General features: G+C 42.2%; 1 protein-coding gene across 1 annotated transcript in view; it reads left to right on the top strand.

Annotated features, from left to right (window-relative positions):
- LOC132896106 (V-set and transmembrane domain-containing protein 2-like protein) overlaps positions 1-25,688 on the top strand; it is a 93,710-nt gene that overhangs the window by 55,950 nt on the left and 12,072 nt on the right. Inside the window, exon 2 of the mRNA XM_060936823.1 lies at positions 12,836-13,005. Within this exon, the coding sequence (XP_060792806.1) occupies positions 12,836-13,005 (170 nt within the window). The remainder of the gene's footprint in view (positions 1-12,835; positions 13,006-25,688) is intronic.

Genomic DNA, 25,688 nt, shown 5'->3' with positions numbered 1-25,688 from the left:
ATCCTAGAGGTTCACATACTTTTGCCACTCACAGATATGTAATATTGGATCATTTTCCTCAATAAATAAATGAGCAAGTATAATATTTTTGTCTCATTTGTTTAACTGGGTTCTCTTTATCTCCTTTTAGGACGTGTGTGAAAATCTGATGATGTTTTAGGTTATATTTATGCAGAAATATAGAAAATTATAAAGGGTTCACAAACTTTCAAGCACCGCTGTACCATGAAAGTGTGCGGCATGATTGGAAAGTTTTGCATCGTCACACAATCTCTTTACTTCAACGTACCTACTTGAAAATCTTTCTGAGTGGGAATTCCAAATTTCCACGTGAATGCTGCATTCAACTTACCTCAGAAATGGAAAGTCAGAGCTCGGAGTTCAGTCTTTTTTTATTTTATTTTTTTACCCCTGTGTGTTCAAACTACAAAGTGGGATGCCTCCGTGATCGTCTATTGTTAGCAGTAAGCTAGCCAGCTAAGTGATACTCAAAACAGAGAACAGTATAGGTAGTGTTATAGATCTAACAAGCGAAAATGTCTGGATGTTGTACATCCTTGTATATACACGTATAACTCTTTCAAAAGCTAAAAAGTGCTGCTTTGTTTACCATTGATGCTGTGAGCAGACATGTTGATAGGGGAAGGCATGGCCTAATGGTTAGAGAAGCAGCTTTGGAACCAAAAGGTTGTCGGTTTGGTTCCCTGGACCAGCAGGAATGGCTGAAGTGCCCTTGAACAAGGCACCTAAACACCAACTGCTCCCCAGGCTCCCTGCTCTGGATATGTTGTACGTCGCTCTGGATAAGATTCGGAATTGAGGAGAATGTCCTAAGTTCCCGAGTAGGAATTTCAAGTTGAGTGGTCCTTGTTTAGGGTGAAGTAATGATCAGGATTAGAATGTGAGGAAACTATGGAGTCAAACAGGAAGCAAACCATCTAACTTTAAAAACTGCAACACTCCCACAACACAAGAGTCATACAGGATTGTTCTTTCTGTCTGGTTTATGTAATGTCAAATCGATGCGCTATTGGTTTTGTACTTTTGTGGGATCCAATCAATCTGCTTCAGTGCCGCCCCTCAATCGGGCATAGACCGTACCCTGGCTGTGTATTATTCACCTCTTTACAGCAAGTTTCCTGATTTAAAAAAAAAAAGAAGAAGAAGCTATTAACGTCAGGGTCGTCAAGAAGCAGAATAGAGCGGTGAATGGCTTTAGAGTATTGCTCTGTCAGCCGTGACTTCACAATGGACAAAGCTATGCAGCAGCTGAAGGCTAATCACGAGACTGAAGTATTGGAATGATTTGCAGGAGCACCATCTGGGGTCTGGCGCTTATTTTTTGGTTGTAAGTACAGGATGCATATATGATTTCACAAATAAATCAGTGCTCATTGTAGGCAAATTTGGTTTGTTTTAAACAAAGAAGTGACACCGGTGAAGGCAGAATATTTTAGACACTGCCACTTCTTAAAGATAACTGGTTCTTTTATTTATAATGGATGTCCCTGCAGCTCTCCCAGCGGCCCTGGAGACTGAGGCTTGCTTAAACTCAGCGTGACATGTGCCCTTTCTAAAATGGCCAGCTGCCACAGAGCTTTTGTATTCCGTCACATGGAATACACGCAAGACTACCCTACTAGTAATCGGTTTTATGGCCGTTTTGGATATGAATGCTTTATGAAGATGATCCAGCTGAAGTAGTGACAGCCTTCACTGAGGATGCGTAAATCTGAGCCGGTCGATATGGCTCTTCTTTTTCAGACTCAGATGTGATATGTTATTTTAGATACTTGTTGAATCAAGTGAAGGACATTGTGCATTTTAACAGCTAGATTGGATTTAGTTTTAATATTAGCTTTTTGTTCAAAAGACAAAATGAGCACATATTGTGGTCATGGGTTTATTGTTAGTTTTCGAGTTTTATTCTAATGATGATGATGACATTTGTCCTTCGGGGTCGAAGACGACCATGACTTCAATTTGTTGGATGGCGGTTGTGGGTCCGCAGGTGACTGATGAGGCCAATCCGGGCTTCGAAGGTATGCCCATATGTCGACATTCCACGTGCTAAATTTGAGTGCTTTCACTATCTTTTTGTTGTATTTCAACTGCTGAGTGGGATCCTCGCCAGCCACGGTGTGCTGGCCAGTATGTTTGGGGCACCTTTTCTAGCCCCTTCCTCCATGGAGGTGAGCATAGCGAATCCTAAACAGGGTTGCTCAGACACGCAGGGGGCTGCCAAACTCTGCTGCTGCTTCGTTCCAGCAGAGAGCGACCCTATGCCCTGGGCCGCCTTTGTGCAGGTTCGTGACTACAACTTCTAGTGTTTCCGCACCTCCTCCGCACAGTCTGCCGAGTCCAGTCTTCGGTCGGGACCCTGACCAGGGGGAGTGAGGGGTTGCTAGTGGTTGCTCAAGGCACCACCCCAGACTAGTGGAGGGAAGGAGACACCTTTTTACTCCATTGCATGGTGGTCAAGGATGGCACGTGCCCACTGCCCTAACTGTAGCTAGAGTTTTATTCTAGCTACAGTCTAGTTACCGTGATGAATGAAAATGGTGAAAATAAAAACTAGGTGTGTTTTTTTTTTCTTAATAAACAGTTAAAAACCATGACACAATATATTTTTTTGAATGTCCACCATGGACAGTTTGCCTGCAGACCGCAAGAAGACGACCTCACTCATGTTTTGGATTTCTTTCATTGGTTGGCTCACTTCCTGTCTCTGTACGTACCAGTTTTGTGTTCCCCCTGATTTGTTAACATTTATAAGTTCTGTCTTTTCTTGCTTTAGTTGCTGAGCATTGTTGTGGTTACTATGAGTACTGCATTTTTCGAAATTTCTAGCCTTGCGTCAGCTTGCCCTTACCTATTTATTTGCTGTTGTTTGTCTTGTTTTTGGTTCTTTTCCTGTCATATTTTTTCATGATTCTTTGAATGAAGCCTGTATCTGCATTTGGATCTGAATCCCCGGGGCAATGTTACCACATTTTCAATATAGTTCTTCACGTAGTCGAAATCGCTTGTCTAAAGTCCCTTGTGGAATCTGTAAAATATGTTTCACTGTCAATCTGCTCAAATTGTTTGAACTTATCTGCGCAGACCAGTGAAGGAGAGCGAACCGCGTGTGTTATTGTTATCATTTCACAAGTATGATAAAAATAATGACAGTGTTTGTTTGTAGGCCTATTTCATCTTTATCTGGTCAAAATTGTTGGCGTTTTTCTCTTTTCTTTCCAAGTGCAATTGTTGACTTTTTTTCAGCTGGAAATTTGTGGTGCATCATGCATATGTTATCTGGTGGTAAATATACTGTATACTTGCCTCATGGTAGCGAAGGCAAACATACACTGATCGATTTTAATTCACATTAATGAACTCAAAACATTTTCTGTTCACAGTGACAAAGTGAGAGTACTGTGTCAATGCATGTACAATTGAGAACACAGGCAGAAACACTACTAGTCAGGGATAAACCTCAGGACTCCTAACAATACGATATGATTTTTATACGAATCTTACGAATCTTAAGGCAAAGATTCGATTGATGATATCACTGAATCTGCTATGATATAATATTTGAATAAGAAGGCAAAGATTCAATCTCATCTCATCTCATTATCTCTAGCTGCTTTATCCTGTTCTACAGGGTCGCAGGTAAGCTGGAGCCTATCCCAGCTGACTGCGGACGAAAGGCGGGGTACACCCTGGACAGGTCGCCAGGTCATCACAGGGCTGACACATAGACACAGACAACCATTCACACTCACATTCACACCCAAGGATTCAATATTTGATAATAATCCTGAATCTGCTGGAATATATAAAGGATGTTACATGGTGTTGCGAAGATATGAAGTTTATCTTCGAGTGGTGAATGGATATTTCACAAGTGAGCGAAGCAAACGAGTGATATATTTTTCAGCATAAGTAAATGAAGAAGCCATGGCCTAATGGTTAGAGAAGCAGCTTTGGGACCAAAAGGTTGCTGGTTTGAGTCCTTGGATCGGCTGGAATGTCCTTCAGCAAGGCAACTGCTCCCCAGGCTGCTCTGGGTATGTTGTACATTGCTCTGGATAAGAGCGTCTGCTAAATACAATTAATGTAAAGATAAATTTCATGTCACCATGTAATGTTCTTTCTATTACAGTGGGGAAAATAAGTATTTGATACTGATACACTGCCGATTTTGCAAGTTTTCCCACTTACAAAGAATGGAGAGGTCTGTAATTTTTATCGTAGGTACACTTCAACTGTGAGATATAGAATCTTTTAAAAAATCCAGAAAATCACATTGTATAATTTTTAAATAATTAATTTGCATTTTATTGCATGAAATAAGTATTTGATCACCTACCAACCAGCAAGAATCCTGGCTCTCACAGACCTGTTAGTTTTTCTTTAAGGCCAAGTTTACATTAGACCGTATCTGTCTCGTTTTCTTCGCGGATGCACTGTCCGTTTACATTAAAACGCCTGGAAACGCCGGGAAACGGGAATCCGCCAGGGTCCACGTATTCAATCCAGATCGTGTCTGGTCCGGTGCTGTGTAAACATTGAGGATACGCGGATACACGGATACGCTGTGCTGAGCTCTAGCTGGCGTCGTCATTGGACAACGTCACTGTGACATCCACCTTCCTGATTCGCTGGCGTTGGTCATGTGACGCGACTGCTGAAAAACGCCGCGGACTTCCGCCTTGTATCACCTTTCATTAAAGAGTATAAAAGTATGAAAATACTGCAAATACTGATGCAAATACTGCCCATTGTGTAGTTATGATTGTCTTTAGGCTTGCCATCCTTCCACTTGCAAGTGGTAAGTGATATGCGCTGGGATCACACACACAGCGGCTCAGTCCCGAATCACTGCTTGTGCGCTTCACTCGCACGCTCTGTGAGCTGCGCAGGGCCGGAGTGCGCACCCTCCAGAGGGCACTCGCTGTTCAGGGCAGAGTGATTTGGAGCGCAGGATGCCTGCGGAGCCGAGCGTATCCGTGTATTGGTGTTGCTGTGTACACGCGAATCGTGTATTGGTGTTGGTGTGTGCACACTAATCGTTTTAAAAATGTTAATCTGATGATCTGCTGATACGGTCTAATGTAAACCCCACCTAAGAAGCCCTCCTATTCTCCACTCGTTACCTGTATTAATTGCACCTGTCTGAACCCGTTACCTGTATAAAAGACACCTGTCCACACAATCAGACTCCAATCTCTCCACCATGGGCAAGACCAAAGAGCTGTCTAAGGACACCAGGGACAAAATTGTAGACCTGCACAAGGCTCGGATGGGCTACAGGACAATAGGCAAGCAGCTTGGTGAGAAGGCAACAACTGTTGGTGCAATTATTAGAAAGTAGAAGAAACTCAAGATGACTGTCAATCTCCCTTGGTCTGGGGCTCCATGCAAGATCTCGCCTCGTGGGGTATCAGTGATCATGAGAAAGGTGAGGGATCAGCCCAGAACCACATGGGAGGACCTGGTCAATGACCTGAAGAGAGCTGGGACCACAGTCTCAAAGATTACCATTAGTAACACACTACGCCATCATGGATTAAAATCCTGCAACACACACAAGGTCCCCCTGCTCAAGCCAGCACATGTCCAGGCCTGTCTGAAGTTTACCAATGACCATCTGGATGATCCAGAGGAGGCATGGGAGAAGGTCATGTGGTCAGATGAGACCAAAATAGAGCTTTTTGGTATAAACTCCACTCGCTGTGTTTGGAGGAAGAAGAAGGATGAGTACAACCCAAGAACACCATCCCAACTGTGAAGCATGGGGGTGGAAACACCATACTTTGGGGGTGCTTTTCTGCAAAGGGGACAGGACGACTGCACCGTATTGAGGGGAGGATGGATGGGGCCATGTATCACGAGATTTTGGGCAACAACCTCCTTCCCTCAGTAAGCGCATTGAAGATAGGTCGTGGCTGGGTCTTCCAGCATGACGATGACCCGAAACACACAGCCAGGGCAACTAAGGAGTGGTTCTGTAAGAAGCATTTCAAGGTTCTGGAGTGGCCTAGCCAGTCTCCAGACCTGAACCCAATAGTAAATCATTGGAGGGAGCTGAAACTCCCGTGTTGCCCAGCGACAGGCCCGAAACCTGAAAGATCTGGAGAAGATCTGTATGGAGGAGTGGGCCAAAATCCCTGCTGCAGTGTGTGCAAACCTGTACAAGAACTACAGGAAACGTCTGACCTCTGTAATTGTAAACAAAGGTTTCTGTACCAAATATTAAGCTCTGTTTTTCTATTGTATCAACTACTTATTTCATGCAATAAAATGCAAATTAATTATTTAAAAATCATACAATGTGGTTTTCTGGATTTTTTTTTTTAGATTCTGTCTCTCACAGTTGAAGTGTACCTACGATAAAAATTACAGACCTCTCCATTCTTTGTAAGTGGGAAAACTTGCAAAATCGGCAGTGTATCAGATACTTATTTTCCCCACTGTATATGGACACATCACAAAAAAATATGCAAGTTAATCAAAAGAATTTTAATTTTGAAACAGTTCACCATTTTGACAATGCACGTCTAGTCAGCGGAAAAGCACTGGGACTGACATCATCAGAGTGAAATATCAGGAATAATTTACATACAGGACACTTTTTCCATGGAATAAAAACATGTATTCTGTTCTCTTCTCGCAGGTTTCATTCATTTGGTTTGATAGCATGCAATATTGTTGGCATATTGCTTGTCCTACGTGTATTACATCACTCTGCCCAATGGAGAATGAGCGTTGAATATGGTTTACGAGATTGCATGGTTGTCAAAACAACATGACGTCACATGTCAGAGCTGATGCGAATATCCAGTGAGAAAGTTTTCTGCTGCGCATGAGCAGAAGCATTTCTTTGTTCACCGGCAGTGCCTGCAGTAAACTGTCACAGTGAATTGAAAATGCCATAAGATATGTATTGTACGTAAAACTTCCGCACTAGCAAGCGACTGTGACAATTTGTAAACAAACATGGCCGCCAGGTTTGTTCCATCAAATGTGTATGTATAATAATAATAATAATAATAATAATAATAATATTGACTAGTTTTTTTCGTGGTATATCAGATATATTCCATTCAGCTAGCATGATATTGAACTTGTCTTCGGTTCATTCAGTATCATGCTCGCTGAATGGAATATATCTGATATACCACTCAACGCCAGCCAATATTATTTAAATAATGTCACTCAGATCCGCGATGTATTTCATATGAAAAATATAGGTTTTTCAACACGACATGATAAACTTCATATCTTCAAGCCAACGTGTGATTTTCGTTTTATTATATTGACACATTCACTGACAAAAAGTACCCAAATTTATCCAAACAATTCATCAATTTCCTCGCGAGTGATGTACAGAGATTTATATCACGGTTTTGAATCTCCATGTCCCAGATGTAGCTCGTATGAAAAATACGAGTGGCGTATTTCCCAGTAAAACACTCGTGTCCATGTAATATAATGCAATACAATCTGGTATGCTTTCAGTTACTAAGGCAATGAATTGATATTTGACGATACACTTGAATCTGCTGTGATACAATACGACCTGTGATGAACTTTGTTCAGAAGTTTGGAGTAAGCTGAGCATTAATTCAGGAATGATAATGATATAGAGAAGGACTGTTTTAAAAGTATCAGAGTTCTGGGCAAATCAGCTTGCTGTCCTATTAAATTATTTACACATCTGGGTATAAATATGAAAATATAAATTAAATAATTCCCATTTGTAATCAGTTATAATAGATAATAGATAATGATTATGACTGTTGCCTCGTTTCATTTCAGTCATTGCCTTTTCATCATTTTCATTTCAATTATTGCCTTGGGGACAATACACTGGATCTCAGTAGTGGTGACATGGACTGAATTTACACCAACTCAGGTGAACTCCTGATCTTCTTCCCAGGAGACATGAGGGGATTTAGCGTTAGCTAGTAGCGCTAAAGTGGATGTGTGAATATTCTAAACTTTCTCAGGGAGCAGCCAGAGGTCTCCAGAAACACCCGGAGGGCCAGGAGGCAGTCGCCACTCTTTGAATGGGATTCTGGGGGAAATTAAAAGTGTTCTGTGGGGAGCAGTTAAGAGGATTGGGGCAGAGTTAATAGCCATATGGGTTGGATCAGCTAAACTGATATCTTCATTGTAGATGTGGCTCGTTTGACACTGCCTGCTAGCAAATCCGGGATTAGTCTGTCTGAATATACTCAAGAGTTTAGTCACATACTCATGCAGATTTGAGACATTGTCTTTTTCTATATCAGCTTTCCTTTATCTCATGCTAATAGAAATGTGAAACTAATATTAGCGATTGTAATTGTAGCGGATTTCATACCAAAGAACTGAAAAGAAAAGTTATAACTGCTAATGCCGAACACTATTCATTCGTCTTAGCCAGAAACCTCTATGTACATCTTTTCTTCAGCTTTCCCTTCTCAGAATCTGGCTCTTTGAATGTAAAAATATATTTGCTAGCTAGCTAGCTAGTAACCTGGCTAATATTGGGAAGTAGATTAGCTAAATGGGCGGCCCGGTGGTGTAGTGGTTAGCGCTGTCGCCTCACAGCAAGAAGGTCCTGGGTTCGAGCCCCGGGGCCGGCGAGGGCCTTTCTGTGTGGAGTTTGCATGTTCTCCCCGTGTCCGCGTGGGTTTCCTCCGGGTGCTCCGGTTTCCCCCACAGTCCAAAGACATGCAGGTTAGGTTAACTGGTGACTCTAAATTGACCGTAGGTGTGAATGTGAATGGTTGTCTGTGTCAGCCCTGTGATGACCTGGCGACTTGTCCAGGGTGTACCCCGCCTTTCGCCCGTAGTCAGCTGGGATAGGCTCCAGCTTGCCTGCGACCCTGTAGAACAGGATAATGCAGCTAGAGATGATGAGATGAGAATGAGATTAGCTAAATAAGACCATGCAAACTCAAATCTAGCCATCATATCGCTACAATTTCTGTTTGTTAATTTATTAGTGATAATAGCTTACAACATTTAGATCTTTTTAGAAGTTAATAGCAATTGAATGGTTTATGGAGCTAAAGGCATGTTTTCCTTTCCCATTGAATCCCAAGATGGTGGATTTGGTGGACTTTGCATTTCAAACAAAACTTTTTTTCTTTTTTTTTTTACGTTTTACAATTACATTCTACTTTCCGTAGTTATGTTGTACTTATGTCCATTTATAGTTCACAATTTAAAACAAAATAAATCAATTGAATGTTGTGAAACACCCCTGAAACAAGTTAGTTCCTGTTCTCAGTCATGTTACAACAGCTATACACAGTTGTTTCCTCACCAGCTAATGCAACAAAATGTCGGAAAACTTTCAGGTTACAGCGTTACTTTGGACTGGTACAAAGTGCTGACACTAGAGACTCCTTTCTTAAACTTTAAATAAATATCTCCTTACAGAACAGTTATATATTTAATAATTAATATATTACCAGGGCGGCACGGTGGTGTAGTGGTTAGCGCTGTCGCCTCACAGCAAGAAGGTCCTGGGTTCGAACCCCGGGTCCGGCGAGGGCCTTTCTGTGTGGAGTTTGCATGTTCTCCCCGTGTCCGCGTGGGTTTCCTCCGGGTGCTCCGGTTTCCCCCACAGTCCAAAGACATGCAGGTTAGGTTGACTGGTGACTCTGGATTGACCGTAGGTGTGAATGTGAGTGTGAATGGTTGTCTGTGTCTATGTGTCAGCCCTGTGATGACCTGGCGACTTGTCCAGGGTGTACCCCGCCTTTCGCCCATAGTCAGCTGGGATAGGCTCCAGCTTGCCTGCGACCCTGTAGAAGGATAAAGCGGCTAGAGATGAGATATTACCATATCAGTCTGTGTCTATGTGTCAGCCCTGTGATGACCTGGCGACTTGTCCAGGGTGTACCCTGCCTTTCGCCCGTAGTCAGCTGGGATAGGCTCCAGCTTGCCTGCGACCCTGTAGAAGGATAAAGTGGCTACAGATAATGAGATGAGATGAGATATTACCTTATCAACAATTACACACATTTTAAACCATTTATACGGAGTGTTCACTATGGAGACCTCTCTGCAGGCTTGTAGTACTTGAGTCCAGGACTCGGATTTGAGTCGTGCCCTAATTTTAAGGACTCGTGACTTGACTTGGACTTGAGCACTTTGGACTCGGACTCGTGCATTAACTGCATTAGGACTCGTAAATTGGAGACGAGGACTCGGATTTTGTCTTTATTTTTTGTAACATGCCATAATAATTTGGCATAAGATATTTATATCTACATTAATTTTTGTACTAATTTCGTGTAAAAGTGTGACACCTGTGCTCTTTGGCGCGTGCATCAGATAGACTCTCAGGCATGCTCCGGACAGTGCGTGTGCCAAGCGGATTCTCGCACGTGCACCATAAACAACTCGCACCTGCACAGGATTAAGGCGCAATCAGCACACTGATATAAAAACTGTGGAAACACACTTACTTTGCGAAGTATTGAGTTGCGTTGCTGATACATTACTGAGCCTTATTTCCTTGTTTGGGTTCCTGATCCCTGATTTCCAGTTTCTCGTCTTTGATTCTGCCGAGTCTATGATAGCCTGTTTGTGCCTCACTCGACCTATTGCCTGTTTCACTGTTTTATGATTTTGCCTGCCGTTCTGGATTGTTTACTGTCTTCACTTGTATTAATAAACACACCTTCTGCACTTACATCCGTCTCCCAACCATCTCTGACAGAATACTTCACACTCCCTGACAAAGAGAAGCACATTCACCTGTTCATACGTCATGTTCAGGGACAAACTAATGTTAATGGCGCTGAAACAACCACTGTCGAATGGTGCGGTTGGAGTCTTGTTCTCGGACTCGACTCGGATCAATAGTGGACTTGACTCAAAATTTTTTTTAATGACTTGGGCTTGACTCGGACTTAAACACTAAACTCGAGGTTTAGTGACTTGACTACAACACTGGCTGTCTGTAAGCTCTTACCATAGAAACGATCACATATTAGAACGAGTGCTTTACTTTACAGCTGCAATTTATAGCTGAACTACAGTCAGAGCTGCTGTTATAGAAAATGAATGTATAAGAAATCAGAATGGAGAATTCAACCTAAAGAATACGATATAACATTTACCATTTCCTTTTTTCAAGGCACATTTTCTTCATGTATTGTGTTACTTTTTAGTATCAGCGCTCCACATTCCTCAATTCACACCTCCTCCAGCTTGGTTCAGGGCATTATACACCGGTGCTGTCTCATGCAGAGGGTCTGAAAGTGAGGTGTGAGTGATCCGTACGGAGCTGAATCACTTGCTTTGAAGTGCACAGGGCTGCCTGCTGGCTACCAGAAGTGTGTGTGCAGTCCGATAAGGTGTCTTGGGTATCGCTTATTTCCACACTGAATAGAAACTGCCCCTTTCATGTCCGTGTTTGGAGATCAGTTTCTCTAAATTTTTTTCTTGAAAGAGTTGGGTTGGAAAATAAAACTGGATCTGAAGAAGAAGAAAATCTTTGTCTTTGCATATCCTGGCTTGTTAGGAAGCTGGGAGCTCCTGGAACATACCGGTATAGGGTTAAGGGCCCAACAGTAGGAGACTGACCGTGGCTTAAACTCTGGCCCTTCTGATCAGTAAACGAGAGCAATTGTATCTCATCTGTGATGACGTAAAGAGAAATTGTGATGCGTGCTGAGCAGAGGTAGGACACAATCCTGGTGCTCAGTGTGTGTATAATTGGGGCGAATCCATAGCAAGGAAAGTTGGAAAACAAACCTTGAAAATAATGATATAAAAAGCACAATAAGACTTCACAATGAATTCTCATCTCATCTCATTATCTCTAGCCGCTTTATCCTTCTACAGGGTCGCAGGCAAGCTGGAGCCTATCCCAGCTGACTACGGGCGAAAGGCGGGGCACACCCTGGACAAGTCGCCAGGTCATCACAGGGCCGACACATAGACACAGACAACCATTCACACTCACATTCACACCTACGCTCAATTTAGAGTCACCAGTTAACCTAACCTGCATGTCTTTGGACTGTGGGGGAAACCGGAGCACCCGGAGGAAACCCACGCGGACACGGGGAGAACATGCAAACTCCGCACAGAAAGGCCCTCGCCGGCCACGGGGCTCGAACCCAGGACCTTCTTGCTGTGAGGCGACAGCGCTAACCACTACACCACCGTGCCGCCCGGAAGCAAAGAATTATTAGGGAATAAATATGCAAACAAATCAAGAGTTAATGGATGAGTACAATCGTGGACGAAACCAATGACAGGATGGGGGAGGTGGAGACAGCACCAAAATGGAAACAACCTATTTTTGTTCAGTATGATGAGAGGAATGCAGTCTGGTCTGAAATGTGCTGAATACGCTGTTGAGCTTGGACTGAAAGTCTCAGGAGCATCGATAAAAATAAACTTTAGCCGCTCAGTTTGGATTTATTTTGAAGGCTGGGAAAAGCTAGTTATCTTGCCAAAAGTTTTCCCAACATTTTCCTGCTACTAGAGTGTGACTGAAAGCTATAACTTTGTTCAAAGTACTAACATCACATCCATAAGGAAATCAAAAGTGACTCATGTTAGCTGCAGCTAACATCGTTTGTGAATCATTCTTACTTTAATGCCATTTCTCTCTCGCTCTTGCTCTCGCTCTCTCTCTTTTTTTATGACGATGCTTTTAAAATAATGCACATAATGCTTAAATAACTAGATTTGACCCCGAAAAGCTTCTCTTGTAGTGCTTAAGTGGACTTCTATAGTCTCGCTCGCTTCTTGTCTCCTTTTAAAATGCTGTAAATGTAAAATAATGGCCTTTAAAGCCTTTCTATCTCTGTCTTTCTCTCACCAGCTCTCTTCACAGAGGTCCCTCATGACATGACGGCGCACAGTGGGCAGGATGTGGAGATGGCCTGTTCGTTTCGGGGATCAGGCTCGACTTCTTATTCTCTGGAGATCCAGTGGTGGTACATCAGGAACCACAAAGAGTGGACAGACAAGGAGACGTGGACCACCAACCAGGTGACTGATGCTAATGTTAATCCATCCTGTCCATTCTGTAGTGAATCACTGTTTCACATCTGGTTCTGGTCCATCACTGAAAACTTTGCACTCTTTAGATGACTCGTGAGCCGCCAAATACGAGTACATTGTTCAAAATGAACAGATAGTGTGTTCTGAGCATATTTCTGACCTCGGTAAAATGTTCAGTGAACATATTGTCTATTTGCGCCACAACAAAAGTATTGGCACCTATGGCCTTCATTAAAATAATCTGTCTCTCTCACAAAATATTCTTCATTTTTATGCCTCCGCCACCGTAAGGTGCAGGAGGCATTATGTTTTCGGGTTGTCCGTCTGTCTGTGCGTCCGTCCGTCCGTCCCGAAACCTTATGAACACGATATCTCAAAGGCTAATGAAAGGAATTTCACCAAACTTTCACCATTTGTGCACTTTGGGACAAACATGAACTGATTAGATTTTGAGATCAAACGGTCTAAGGTCAAGGTCACTGTGAGGTCAGATGTCTGTCCGAAAGCCTTGTGAACACAATATCTCCAAGGCTGATACAAGTAATTCCACCAGGTCAAGATTACTGTGAGGTCAAATGTCCATCCCCAAATCACAACTTAATAAGGTGTGTAGTCTACCGGGCATCCCCATCGATGCCGTTGGCGTCGAGTTCTATCTAGTTCTGTCCAATTTTGTCACCTGTCAGTTAACAGCCACGCCCCAGTTCTCCCCTTTTATAGAACAGCTACTACTCGGGAAGGGGGAAGGCTATCACGTGCTTCCTCTGAGGCATGTGCATTTTTTCTAGCTGCTGCTCATGCTACGTCACAGGACAGCGAAACACACTGAGAGAAAAGTGCTATCTGCCCTCTTCCACATACATGAGCTACCAGATGCTCCCTGATTGGCTAGTGTCACCATGATTAACAGAGGAGAGAGAGAGAGAGAGCAAGCCCCTCCCACACAGAGAACACAGGCAATTTTGCTGTCTTGGCTCCCAGGCAAGGGCGGCACGGTGGTGTAGTGGTTAGCGCTGTCGCCTCACAGCAAGAAGGTCCTGGGTTCGAGCCCCGGGGCTGGCAAGGGCCTTTCTGTGTGGAGTTTGCATGTTCTCCCCGTGTCCACGTGGGTTTCCTCCGGGTGCTCCGGTTTCCCCCACAGTCCAAAGACATGCAGGTTAGGTTAACTGGTGACTCTAAATTGACCGTAGGTGTGAATGTGAGTGTGAATGGTTGTCTGTGTCTATGTGTCAGCCCTGTGATGACCTGGCGACTTGTCCAGGGTGTACCCCGCCTTTCGCCCGTAGTCAGCTGGGATAGGCTCCAGCTTGCCTGCGACCCTGTAGAAGGATAAAGCGGCTAGAGATAATGAGATGAGATGAGAGATGAGGCTCCCAGGCACAGGTGGCTGTGGCATCATCTGGATTTGAACTTGCAATCTCCCGACAGTTGCGTGAAAGCTTTACTGTTGAGGACAACAGAACATTTTAATGTGAAAATGAGCAAAATTTATACAAGATTGTAAGTCCATAACTTTCCACCCCTGCTGATCAGCACCACACTAACACAGACCGTGACTCATGACCCCCACAATCCCACCTTCATCCACCCTCTCTCTTTCATCTACCTCTGTTTATCTAATTAACAAACATTAAATTAACATCTCCTCACAGAACATTTCATAAAAAACACGACATCAGTGATTAAAATAAATAGTTAACAAAACAGCCTGTTTAATGTGGGCAGTATGTTGGTGTAGCGGTTAGCACTGTCGCTTCACACCAAGAAGATTCTGGGTTCAAACCTTATGGCCTACTGGGGCCTTTCTATGTGGAACTTGTATGTTGTGCCTGTGTGGGTTCCTCCCACAGTACAAAGATATGTGGAATATAATACCAGTCAAAAGTTTGTACACCTCTATTCATTCATAGGGTTTTCTGTATTTTGACTATTTTCTACATTGTAGAACAATACTGAAGACATCAAAACTATTAAATAACATATGGAACATATATGGAATTATGTGATAAAAAATGTTAAACAAACAAAACATGTTTCATATTTTAAATTCTTCAAAGTAGCCACCATTTATCTTGATGATGCTTTGCACATTATTGACGTTATCTTAACCGGCTTCATGAGGTAGTCACCTGGAATGCTTTTCAATTAACAGTTGTGCCTTGTCAAAAGTTCTCATCTCATCTCATTATCTCTAGCCGCTTTATCCTGTTCTACAGGGTCGCAGGCAAGCTGGAGCCTATCCCAGCTGACTACGGGCGAAAGGCGGGGTACACCCTGGACAAGTCGCCAGATCATCACAGGGCTGACACAGAGAGACAAACAACCATTCACACTCACATTCACACCTACGGTAAATTTTGAGCCACCTGTTATCCTAACCTGCATGTCTTTGGAGGGAACCAGAGCACCCGGAGGAAACCCATGCAGAACATGCAAACTCCATACAGAAAGACCCCCGTCAGCTACTGGCCTTGAACCCAAAACCTTCTTGCTGTGAGGCGACAGTGCTAACCACTACACCACCGTACCGCCCTGAGAGCAAGCAGTAAATAGTAAATAATAATAATACAGTAAATATCCCTGTTTCACAACTGTAGTAATCCATATTCTGGCATGAACCGCTCAACTCAGTAAAGAGAAACGACATCCATCGTTCCTTTAAGATATGAAGTGACTTTTCATTAATAAAATAAAGAAAAAACACTGAATTAGAAGGTGTGTCCAAACTTGTCACTGGTACTGTAGGTCAACTGGCTACTCTAAAATACCCATAGGTGTGAAAGTGAGGTGTGAAAGGCAGCAGACTAGCTCAAAGCATGGAAAATGAATGGATAGTGATCAGGAGAGGAGGGATAGCAGAGAGAGAGAAGAGATAAGACTCAAGTTGAGTTCTGAATTTGGGACGAGATGTACAATCATGAAGGCACTGAGGGAGAGAATTCTACAGCTTGGGGGCTGCAACCCTACATGCCCTGGAACCCATGGTGGATAATTTAAATTTGGGGACAGAAAACAGCTCCGAAGATGAAGATCTGAGACTGTGACTGGTAGGGTAAGGTTGAAGTAATTCCATTAGAGATTGAGGAGTGTGGCCATGGAGTGCTTTAAATAAAAACTGAAGAATTTTATATTGAATGTGATCTAGAACAGGAAGCCAGTGGATGATCTGGAGGATAGGGGTGCTGTGTGCCCAGTGTTTAGTATGGGTGAGGACTGTGGCTGCAGAGGTTTGAATATACTGAAGATGAGCAGTGGACTTGGCTGGAAAATCAATGATCAAAGCATTACAATAATCTAGTCATGATGTAATAAAAGCATGAATGAGTGTTTCAGCATCCTTGGTGCTGAGTGCAGGACAGAGATGTGTAATGTTGCGAAGGTGAAAAAAGGCTGTTTTAGACAAGGAGTTTGTGATTTTCAGAAGAGAGCGCAGAATCAAAGATAACACTGAAGTTATGTACATTGGGTGAAGGTTTATGACCGTGTCATCAATGACCAGATTAAAACTATTATTGGAAGAGATTATTGATTTGGAACCAACCAGAAGATCCATTTTACCAGTATTACATTTTAAAAAGTTAGCATTCATTCACAGTTTAGGGTCGTGGATGCATTTTTTTTTGGGGGGGGGTTGAAGGCCTGCAGCAAAATCTGAGATTCTGGTGAAAAGTTCCGCTGATTTGATAGAAAATCACCAATTGAGTAAAAATCTGATCTGAACACAGAAGGGGTGTTCACACGGCACATATTTGCATCGATGCTGCACCGATGTATTTTGTTGCGATATATCTTACACCGGTGTAAATTTTGTGGAGCATTCACACGTCACAAACCTGCTTACTAGAGAGAAGCATGTTAGCACCGGTGCAGCCCCACTTGCGTTCACACGGCAGTTTTTGCGACCGTGCTATACGATAGTAATAATGCGGAAATGAAATATGCGCATGCGTGAAAATGTACTTCCTTTTCCCAGTTGTCATGGCATCACCAAGCGCCGGGAAAACAATGTGGATGAAGACACCAGTGTTGCCAGATACTGCTGACGGTTTCCAGCCCAAAATATGTTCAAATCCGCCAAAATGCACTTAAAACCGCCCAATCTGGCAACACTGGAAGACACGCAGTTCTGTTGTTGTTGATATTCGCCATTTTGGAAGCGCAAAATACCAGGATGCAAATTATGCAATGCCCGTATGTAATCAACTCTCCTCACGCGTAGCGAGTCTACCCCTGTAGCGTTCAGACGGCCCATTTTATATCGGTGCTGCCCCGCAAACTAGCATTTACTCCGGAGTAAATTTCTTAAACCACCTCCTGAGCAGGGTTAGATTTGCACCGGTTTAAGCAGCTTTCAGGGGCTACACCGGTATAACTTTGTACCGTGTGAACGCTCTGCCGGGGCAGCCCCGGTGCTACACTGGAGTAAAAGTTGCCGTGTGAACACCCCTAGAGTTGAGCAGTTCACCTCTAAAGTTCCAGAGTATTAACATACAGGAAACTTTTATGAAAATGACATTTTAAAAACCCTGCTAATGTGGCTTTAAATGTTTGTTGTTGTTGTTTTTGTTGTTGTTGTTGTTTTTTTAAAATGAATGTTTTTAAATGAAATTTTTGGGCGTACCTCCCAGCATATGGTAAAACATCTGCTAAGGATTTATAAGGATTATGTGTTCGCATCAACATCATGGAGAGTCATTTTTACAGTGTTAAAAAAAAATAAGATTAATTTAAAAATGCACCTTGTGATTTTTCTTGTCTGGTTCTTATAATTAAGGAAATCAATTAAAAAAAAAACAAACAAACTCATAAACAAGTATTTTTGTCATTAAGAAAGTTCACAAGGTGCAATAACCAGCTTTATTAAGCTCCAGTCCATGAGTCACCATGAATCCGCAATCCAGTCCAGTTCAGTCCAGTCCAGATAATGGCTCCATCTGAATACTCAGTATGTACTAATATCAGTTAAGTACCTACTACTTGACTGGTACTGTAGTATGTGCTATGAGTATTCGAGTGAGTACTAAGGACAGAATTTGGATATCACCAGTTTACCTGTCCTCTGACCCGGATTTTCACAGATGATGTACACTCACTGGCAACTTTAATAGGAACTTGTTCTTGATTCTAATATCCCTGTTCTTGGCTGCAGGAGTTGAACCCAATGTGGTCTTGTGCTGTTGCATGCTGAGATGTTTTTCTGCTCACCACGGTTGTAAAGAGTTGTTATGAGTTACTCTATCCTTCCTGGCAGCTCGAGCCAATCTGGCCATTTTCCTCTGACCTCTCTTATCAACAAGGCGTTTGTTTTCACCCACAGAACTGTCGCTCACTCAATGTTTTTTGTTTTTCACACCATTCTGTGTAAACTCTAGAGTGTGTGAAAACCCCAGGAGATCAGCAGTTTCTGAAATACTCAAACCAGTCCATCTGGCTCAAACCAACACCCATGCGACAGTGAAAGTCACAGCGATCAGTGAGTGGCCAGTGAGTGTATATCAACATGTGCTGCAGAAATTTTAAAAATGTAAAAAATGTTTAGGATGGATTTATATGTGAGGGAGCACATCAGAAACGAGGTGATACGAGAGAGAAGTGGAGTGAACGACGTGATCGCAGAATACCAGAGACGGAAGCTCAACTGGGCAGGCCATGTCGCCAGACTCAAAGACAACCGATGGACTTGCGCAATTGTCGAGTGGTATCCAAGGAATTGGAAAAGACCACGCGGGCGACCTCCAAAATGATGGAAAGACGAGCTGAACAACAATCTCGGGACAACATGGACAGTAAGGCATCATCTCGTATGGAATGGAGGCACATTGTGGCCAGTGATGGAAACATCTGAAGTCTGGCCAATCCAGGTGATCCAGGAAAAAATGTTTAATCTATTCCTGATATACTTAAATTTTTACCCAACCAGAGACACCACTTGGATGCTGCAACAACTATCTTCACTTCAATCTGCCATCCTCCTTCTATTCTCCCCAGGGCAGTTCTTCTTCTTTGATTATCCAGAGGCTCCAGCTGAATTATGGGATAGCGTAGTGTAGCATAGTGTGGTACATTTGCATAGTACAAACGTAGATTATCCAGGTACCATTCAACTACTAGTAAATGCTGACTGAGAATTCAGACACCCTACGTACTGCTTTTTGCGTACCAGTACTGTGGGAGTATCCGTATTCGGATCCAGTTTCTATCTTGCTCTCCCTCACCTGTCTGTTAAACTCACCTGCTTCCTGTTAATCTTCATTTACTTCTATGTATTTATACTCCTTCACTCATCACCTTTCTGTGAGAGATTTTGCTCCTCCAGGGTACTTGTTAATCCTGCTTTTTTTTTATTACTTTTTGTTTCTGACCTGTATTTTTATGTTCATTGTCTTTGCATTGCTCTGTTTACCTGGCATTCGAACCTTGCTTGGATTTGATCACGTGTTCGTCTGCTAATCTGGATTGCTGCGAAACGGCTCCCATTTAGCATCCGCCTTGGAACGGTTATATTAGTGGAAAAGGGAAATAAGCGATAAACCTTTATTTAGTATGCAGTTGAGACTTCATCTAATTAAATATGCATAAATTTGCATTTATAATACAACCAAAAATCAAATCGGTGGATGTTATTGTAAGTAAAATATTTATTTTGCCATAACCATTCACAAAAGAAAGACATTATATTCTTTAAGACATGGTCATTTGTTTATTGTTTAATCAAGAAAATATGATATTAATAATGCTGCATTATAAAGGAAGTATTTCTGTACAAAATCTATGATTAATCCAACCACAGAAAGTCCAAAAATATACATTAAGAGCCCTCTCTGTTCAATCGAGCTCACTGCTCCTTTCATGGCCCCGATCTGATATCTAATCTTACTCCAAATTCTCAGAAATTCTAAGACTAATCCATTTTGACATCAGCTCTAACAGTTCAATAAGGTACAATATTAACGAGACAGTAGATACACAATAAATAGCAAAAGTACGAGACTAGAAAAGGGAATGAGTGTGGATGCACTGAGGAGGAGAATTGTGTGCAGGAAATGCTATCTCCACATTAATCACTGAGGTAGAAATAGCATCAGGTTCCCCAGGCACCAAGAGAGGGAGGAGGAAGAGGTGTGTGTGTGTGAGAGAGAGAGAGAGAAGAGAGAGAGAGAGCAGGCACCGGAGAGGAAAAGGAAGATTGAAAGGTGCTGAGGAATAATTTTCCGGGGGGTGAAGGGTTCAGCGACAGAGAGGAAAAGTTTGCGTGGCTCCCAACTGCGGCGCTGCGAATGCTTTCTAATTGGATGGAGGGAAGTAAAGAAACCCGCGCTAACCTCCGCACCAACATACATTATTCATCCTGGGCCACTGAGGAGGGTACAGTCGGCTACAGGCTCTCTGTGTCCACTACACACACACACAAACCAACTGCTGCTCTGCTCCCCCGCTTTTATACGCTCTGCATGCTGCATGTTTCACTCTCACACCCTCAGCGAGACAAAACAGCCGTGCTAGTACATTGTAAAAAGCGTGCATTCATAAATCTTTATAACCATCTGAGAATCATCGATTCTCTTATGAACAACACTGGAGTCACTTCGAAGACATAATGTACCATTTAACTTGCATACAAATCGGAAATTTGCTAATTAGTTACCACACACTGTGAAGCCTGTATTCATTATGCATTATAAATAATACATAATTCATGAATCCTTATAACAGTTCTTAGAAATCTTAATTCTTATGACCATAACACCATCGTCACATCTAAACTGTAAACTGTGTGAACTGTAATGTACCGTTTAACTTGCGTACAAATTGGAAATTTGTTAATTGAGTAGTAAACACACCCTTTGAACCCTGTATTCATAATATATAGCATACATACAGCTTACATAACGTATTCATAAATCATTAGAACTGTTCTCAGTTGTTACGAACATAATCCAGTATAGTCACTTCTCAACCATAAATTACCATTTCACTGGCGTTCGTATCCAAAGATTACTCATTAGTTAACACTTCCTGTCAATCCTCCTGTATTCATAGTGCATTATAAACAACACGTGTTCATAAATCATTATAACCATCGTAGAATTCTCAATTCTCACGAATAACACTGTAGTCACTTCGAAGTCATAATGTACCATTTAACTTGCGTACAAATCCGAAACTTGCTCATTAGTTAATATGTCCAGTGAATCCTGTATTCATAATGCATTATAAATGCTTGCTAAAAAGCATACATAGTACATATTCAGAAAGCAGTATACAGTGGCGCTTGAAAGTTTGTGAACCCTTAAGAATTTTCTATATTTCTGCATAAATATGACCGAAAGCATCATCAGATTTTCACACAAGTCCTAAGAGTAGATAAAGAGAACCCAGTTAAACAAATGAAACAAAATATTATACTTGGTCATTTATTTATTGAGGAAAATGATCCAATATTACATATCTGTGAGTGGCAAAAGTATGTGAACCTCTGGAGTAGCAGTTAATTTGAAGGTGAAATTCAAGTCAGGTGTTTTCAATCAATGGGATGACAATCAGGTGTGAGTGGGCACCCTGTTTTATTTAAAGAACAGGGATCTATCAAAGTCTGATCTTCACAACACATGTTTGTGGAAGTGTATCATGGCACGAACAAAGGAGATTTGTGAGGACCTCAGAAAAAGCGTTGTTGATGCTCATCAGGCTGGAAAAGGTTACAAAACCATCTCTAAAGAGTTTGGACTCCACCAATCCACAGTCAGACAGATTGTGTACAAATGGAGGAAATTCAAGACCATTGTTACCCTCCCCAGGAGTGGTCGAACAACAAAAATTACTCCGAGAGCAAGGCGTGTAATAGTCGGTGAGGTCACAAAGGACCCCAGGGTAACTTCTAAGCAACTGAAGGCCTCTCTCACATTGGCTAATGTTAATGTTCATGAGTCCACCATCAGGAGAACACTGAACAACAATGGTGTGCATGGCAGGGTTGCAGGGAGAAAGCCACTGCTCTCCAAAAAGAACATTGCTGCTCATCTGCAGTTTGCTAAAGATCACATGGACAAGTCAGAAGGCTATTGGAAAAATGTTTTGTGGACGGATGAGACCAAAATAGAACTTTTTGGTTTAAATGAGAAGCGTTATGTTTGGAGAAAGGAAAACACTGCATTCCAGCATAAGAACCTTATCCCATCTGTGAAACATGGTGGTGGTAGTATCATTCTTTGGGCCTGTTTTGCTGCATCTGGGCCAGGACAGCTTGCCATCATTGATGGAACAATGAATTCTGAATTATACCAGCGAATTCTAAAGGAAAATGTCAGGACATCTGTCCATGAACTGAATCTCAAGAGAAGGTGGATCATGCAGCAAGACAACGACCCTAAGCACACAAGTCGTTCTACCACAGAATGGTTAAAGAAGAATAAAGTTAATGTTTTGGAATGGCCAAGTCAAAGTTCTGACCTTAATCCAATCGAAATGTTGTGGAAAGACCTGAAGCAAGCAGTTCATGTGAGGAAACCCACCAGTATCCCAGAGTTGAAGCTGTTCTGTACAGAGGAATGGGCTAAAATTCCTCCAAGCCGGTGTGCAGGACTGATCAACAGTTACCGGAAAGGTTTAGCTGCAGTTATTGCTGCACAAGGGGGTCACACCAGATACTGAAATCAAAGGTTCACATACTTTTGCCACTCACAGATATGTAATATTGGATCATTTTCCTCAATAGATAAATGACCAAGTATAATATTTTTGTCTCATTTGTTTAGCTGGGTTCTCTTTATCTACTTTTAGGACTTGTGTGAAAATCTGATGATGTTTTAGGTCATATTTATACAGAAATATAGAAAATTATAAATGGTTCACAAACTTTCAAGCGCCACTGTAACTGTTCTTAGAATGCTCCTTTCTTATAAACATGTGATAACATTTTACAGCCACTTCTAACCCCCAATGTACCATTTAACTTGTGTACAAAATTAATATGAAGCTCGCTAATTAGTCAACGCTTCCAGTGACTGTTGTGTTCATAATGCATTATAAGTGACATGTTAGTGAATTGGGTAGCACGGTGATGTAGTGGTTAGCGCTGTCGCCTCACAGCAAGAAGGTCCGGGTTCGAGCCCGAGGGCCTTTCTGTGCGGAGTTTGCATGTTCTCCCCGTGTCCGCGTGGGTTTCCTCCGGGTGCTCCGGTTTCCCCCACAGTCCAAAGACATGCAGGTTAGGTTAACTGGTGACTCTAACTTGACCGTAGGTGTGAATGTGAGTGTGAATGGTTGTCTGTGTCTATGTGTCAGCCCTGTGATGACCTGGCAACTTGTCCAGGGTGTACCCCGCCTTTCGCCCGTAGTCAGCTGGGATAGGCTCCAGCTTGCCTGCGACCCTGTAGAACAGGATAATGCGGCTAGAGATGATGAGATGAGATGTTCTTAGAATTTTTAATTCTCATGAACATGTGATAACACTGTAGCCACTTCTGTATTGGATGTACCATGCACTAATAACTTACACAAATTGCAAATGTACAAATTAGTAACACTTCCTGTGAATCCTGTATTCATAATGCCGTAATGTGTGTTACATAGCATACCCCTAACCCCTTTATATATAGCATACCCCAACCCCTTTATATATAGCATACCCCAACCCCTTTATATATAGCATACCCCTAACCCCTTTAGATATAGCATACCCCAACCCCTTTATATATAGCATACCCCTAACCCCTTTATATATAGCATACCCCTAACCCCTTTATATATAGCATACCTCTAACCCCTTTATATATAGCATACACCCAACCCCTTTATATATAGCATACCCCTAACCCCTTTATATATAGCATACCCCTAACTCCTTTATATATAGCATACCCCCAACCCCTTTATATATAGCATACCCCTAACCCCATTATATATAGCATACCCCTAACCCCTTTATATATAGCATACCCCTAACCCCGTTATATATAGCATACCCCTAACTCCTTTATATATAGCATACCCCTAACCCCTTTATATATAGCATACCCCAACCCCTTTACATATAGCATACCCCTAACCCCTTTATATATAGCATACCCCTAACCCCTTTATATATAGCATACCCCTTACCCCTTTATATATAGCATACCCCAACCCCGTTATATATAGCATACCCCTAACTCCTTTATATATAGCATACCCCAAACTCCTTTATATATAGCATACCCAACCCCTTTATATATAGCATACCCCTAACCGTTATATATAGCATACCCCAACCCCGTTATATATACAGTAGCATACCTCTAACCCCTTTATATATAGCATACCCCAAACTCCTTTATATATAGCATACCCCAACCCCTTTATAAATAGCATACCCCTAACCCTGTTATATATAGCATACCCCTAACCCCTTTATATATAGCATACCTCTAACCCCTTTATATATAGCATACGCCCAACCCCTTTATATATAGCATACCCCAGACTCCTTTATATATAGCATACCCCAACCCCTTTATATATAGCATACCCCTAACCCTGTTATATATAGCATACCCCTAACCCCGTTATATATAGCATACCCCTAACCCTTTATATATAGCATACCCCTAACCCCTTTAGATATAGCATACCCCTAACCCCTTTATATATAGCATACGCCCAACCCCTTTATATATAGCATACCCCAAACTCCTTTATATATAGCATACCCCAACCCCTTTATATATAGCATACCCCTAACCCTGTTATATATAGCATACCCCTAACCCCTTTATATATAGCATACGCCCAACCCCTTTATATATAGCATACCCCAAACTCCTTTATATATAGCATACCCCAACCCCTTTATATATAGCATACCCCAACCCCGTTATATATAGCATACCCCTAACTCCTTTATATATAGCTTACCCCAAACTCCTTTATATATAGCATACCCCAACCCCTTTATATATAGCATACCCCTAACCCCGTTATATATAGCATACTCCTAACCCCGTTATATATAGCATACCCCTAACCCCTTTATATATAGCATACCCCTAACCCCTTTATATATAGCATACCCCTAACCCCTTTATATATAGCATACCCCAACCCCGTTATATATAGCATACCCCTAACCCCTTTGTATATAGCATACCCCTAACCCCTTTATATATAGCATACCCCTAACCCCTTTATAGATAGCATACCCCAACCCCATTATATATAGCATACCCCTAACCCCTTTATATATAGCATACCCCTAACCCCGTTATATATAGCATACCCCTAACCCCTTTATATATAGCATACCCCTAACCCCTTTATATACAGCATACCCCAACCCCTTTATATATAGCATACCCCTAACCCCTTTATATATAGCATACCCCTAACCCCTTTATATATAGCATACCCCTAACCCCTTTATATATATTCATAAAGTCCTTATAATACATGTTAATTTTGTTTTGTTTATTATTTAACAAAAGGAATATTTAAGTTAGGGTGGCACAGTGGTGTAGTGGTTAGCACTGTCGCCTCACAGCAAGAAGGTTCTGGGTTCGAAACAAATGGCCGACTGAGGCCTTTATTTGTAGAGTTTGCATGTTCTGCCCGTGTCTGCGTGGGTTTCCTCCGGGTGCTCCAGTTTCCTCCACAGTCCAAAGACATGCAGGTTAGGCTGACTGGTCACTCTAAATTGA

This window comes from Neoarius graeffei, chromosome 13 (genome assembly GCF_027579695.1).
Source record: "Neoarius graeffei isolate fNeoGra1 chromosome 13, fNeoGra1.pri, whole genome shotgun sequence".
Classification (NCBI taxonomy): Eukaryota; Metazoa; Chordata; class Actinopteri; order Siluriformes; family Ariidae; genus Neoarius; species Neoarius graeffei.
The sequence above is the reverse complement of the archived record's forward strand: the minus strand, read 5'-3'. Positions and strand labels throughout refer to the sequence as shown.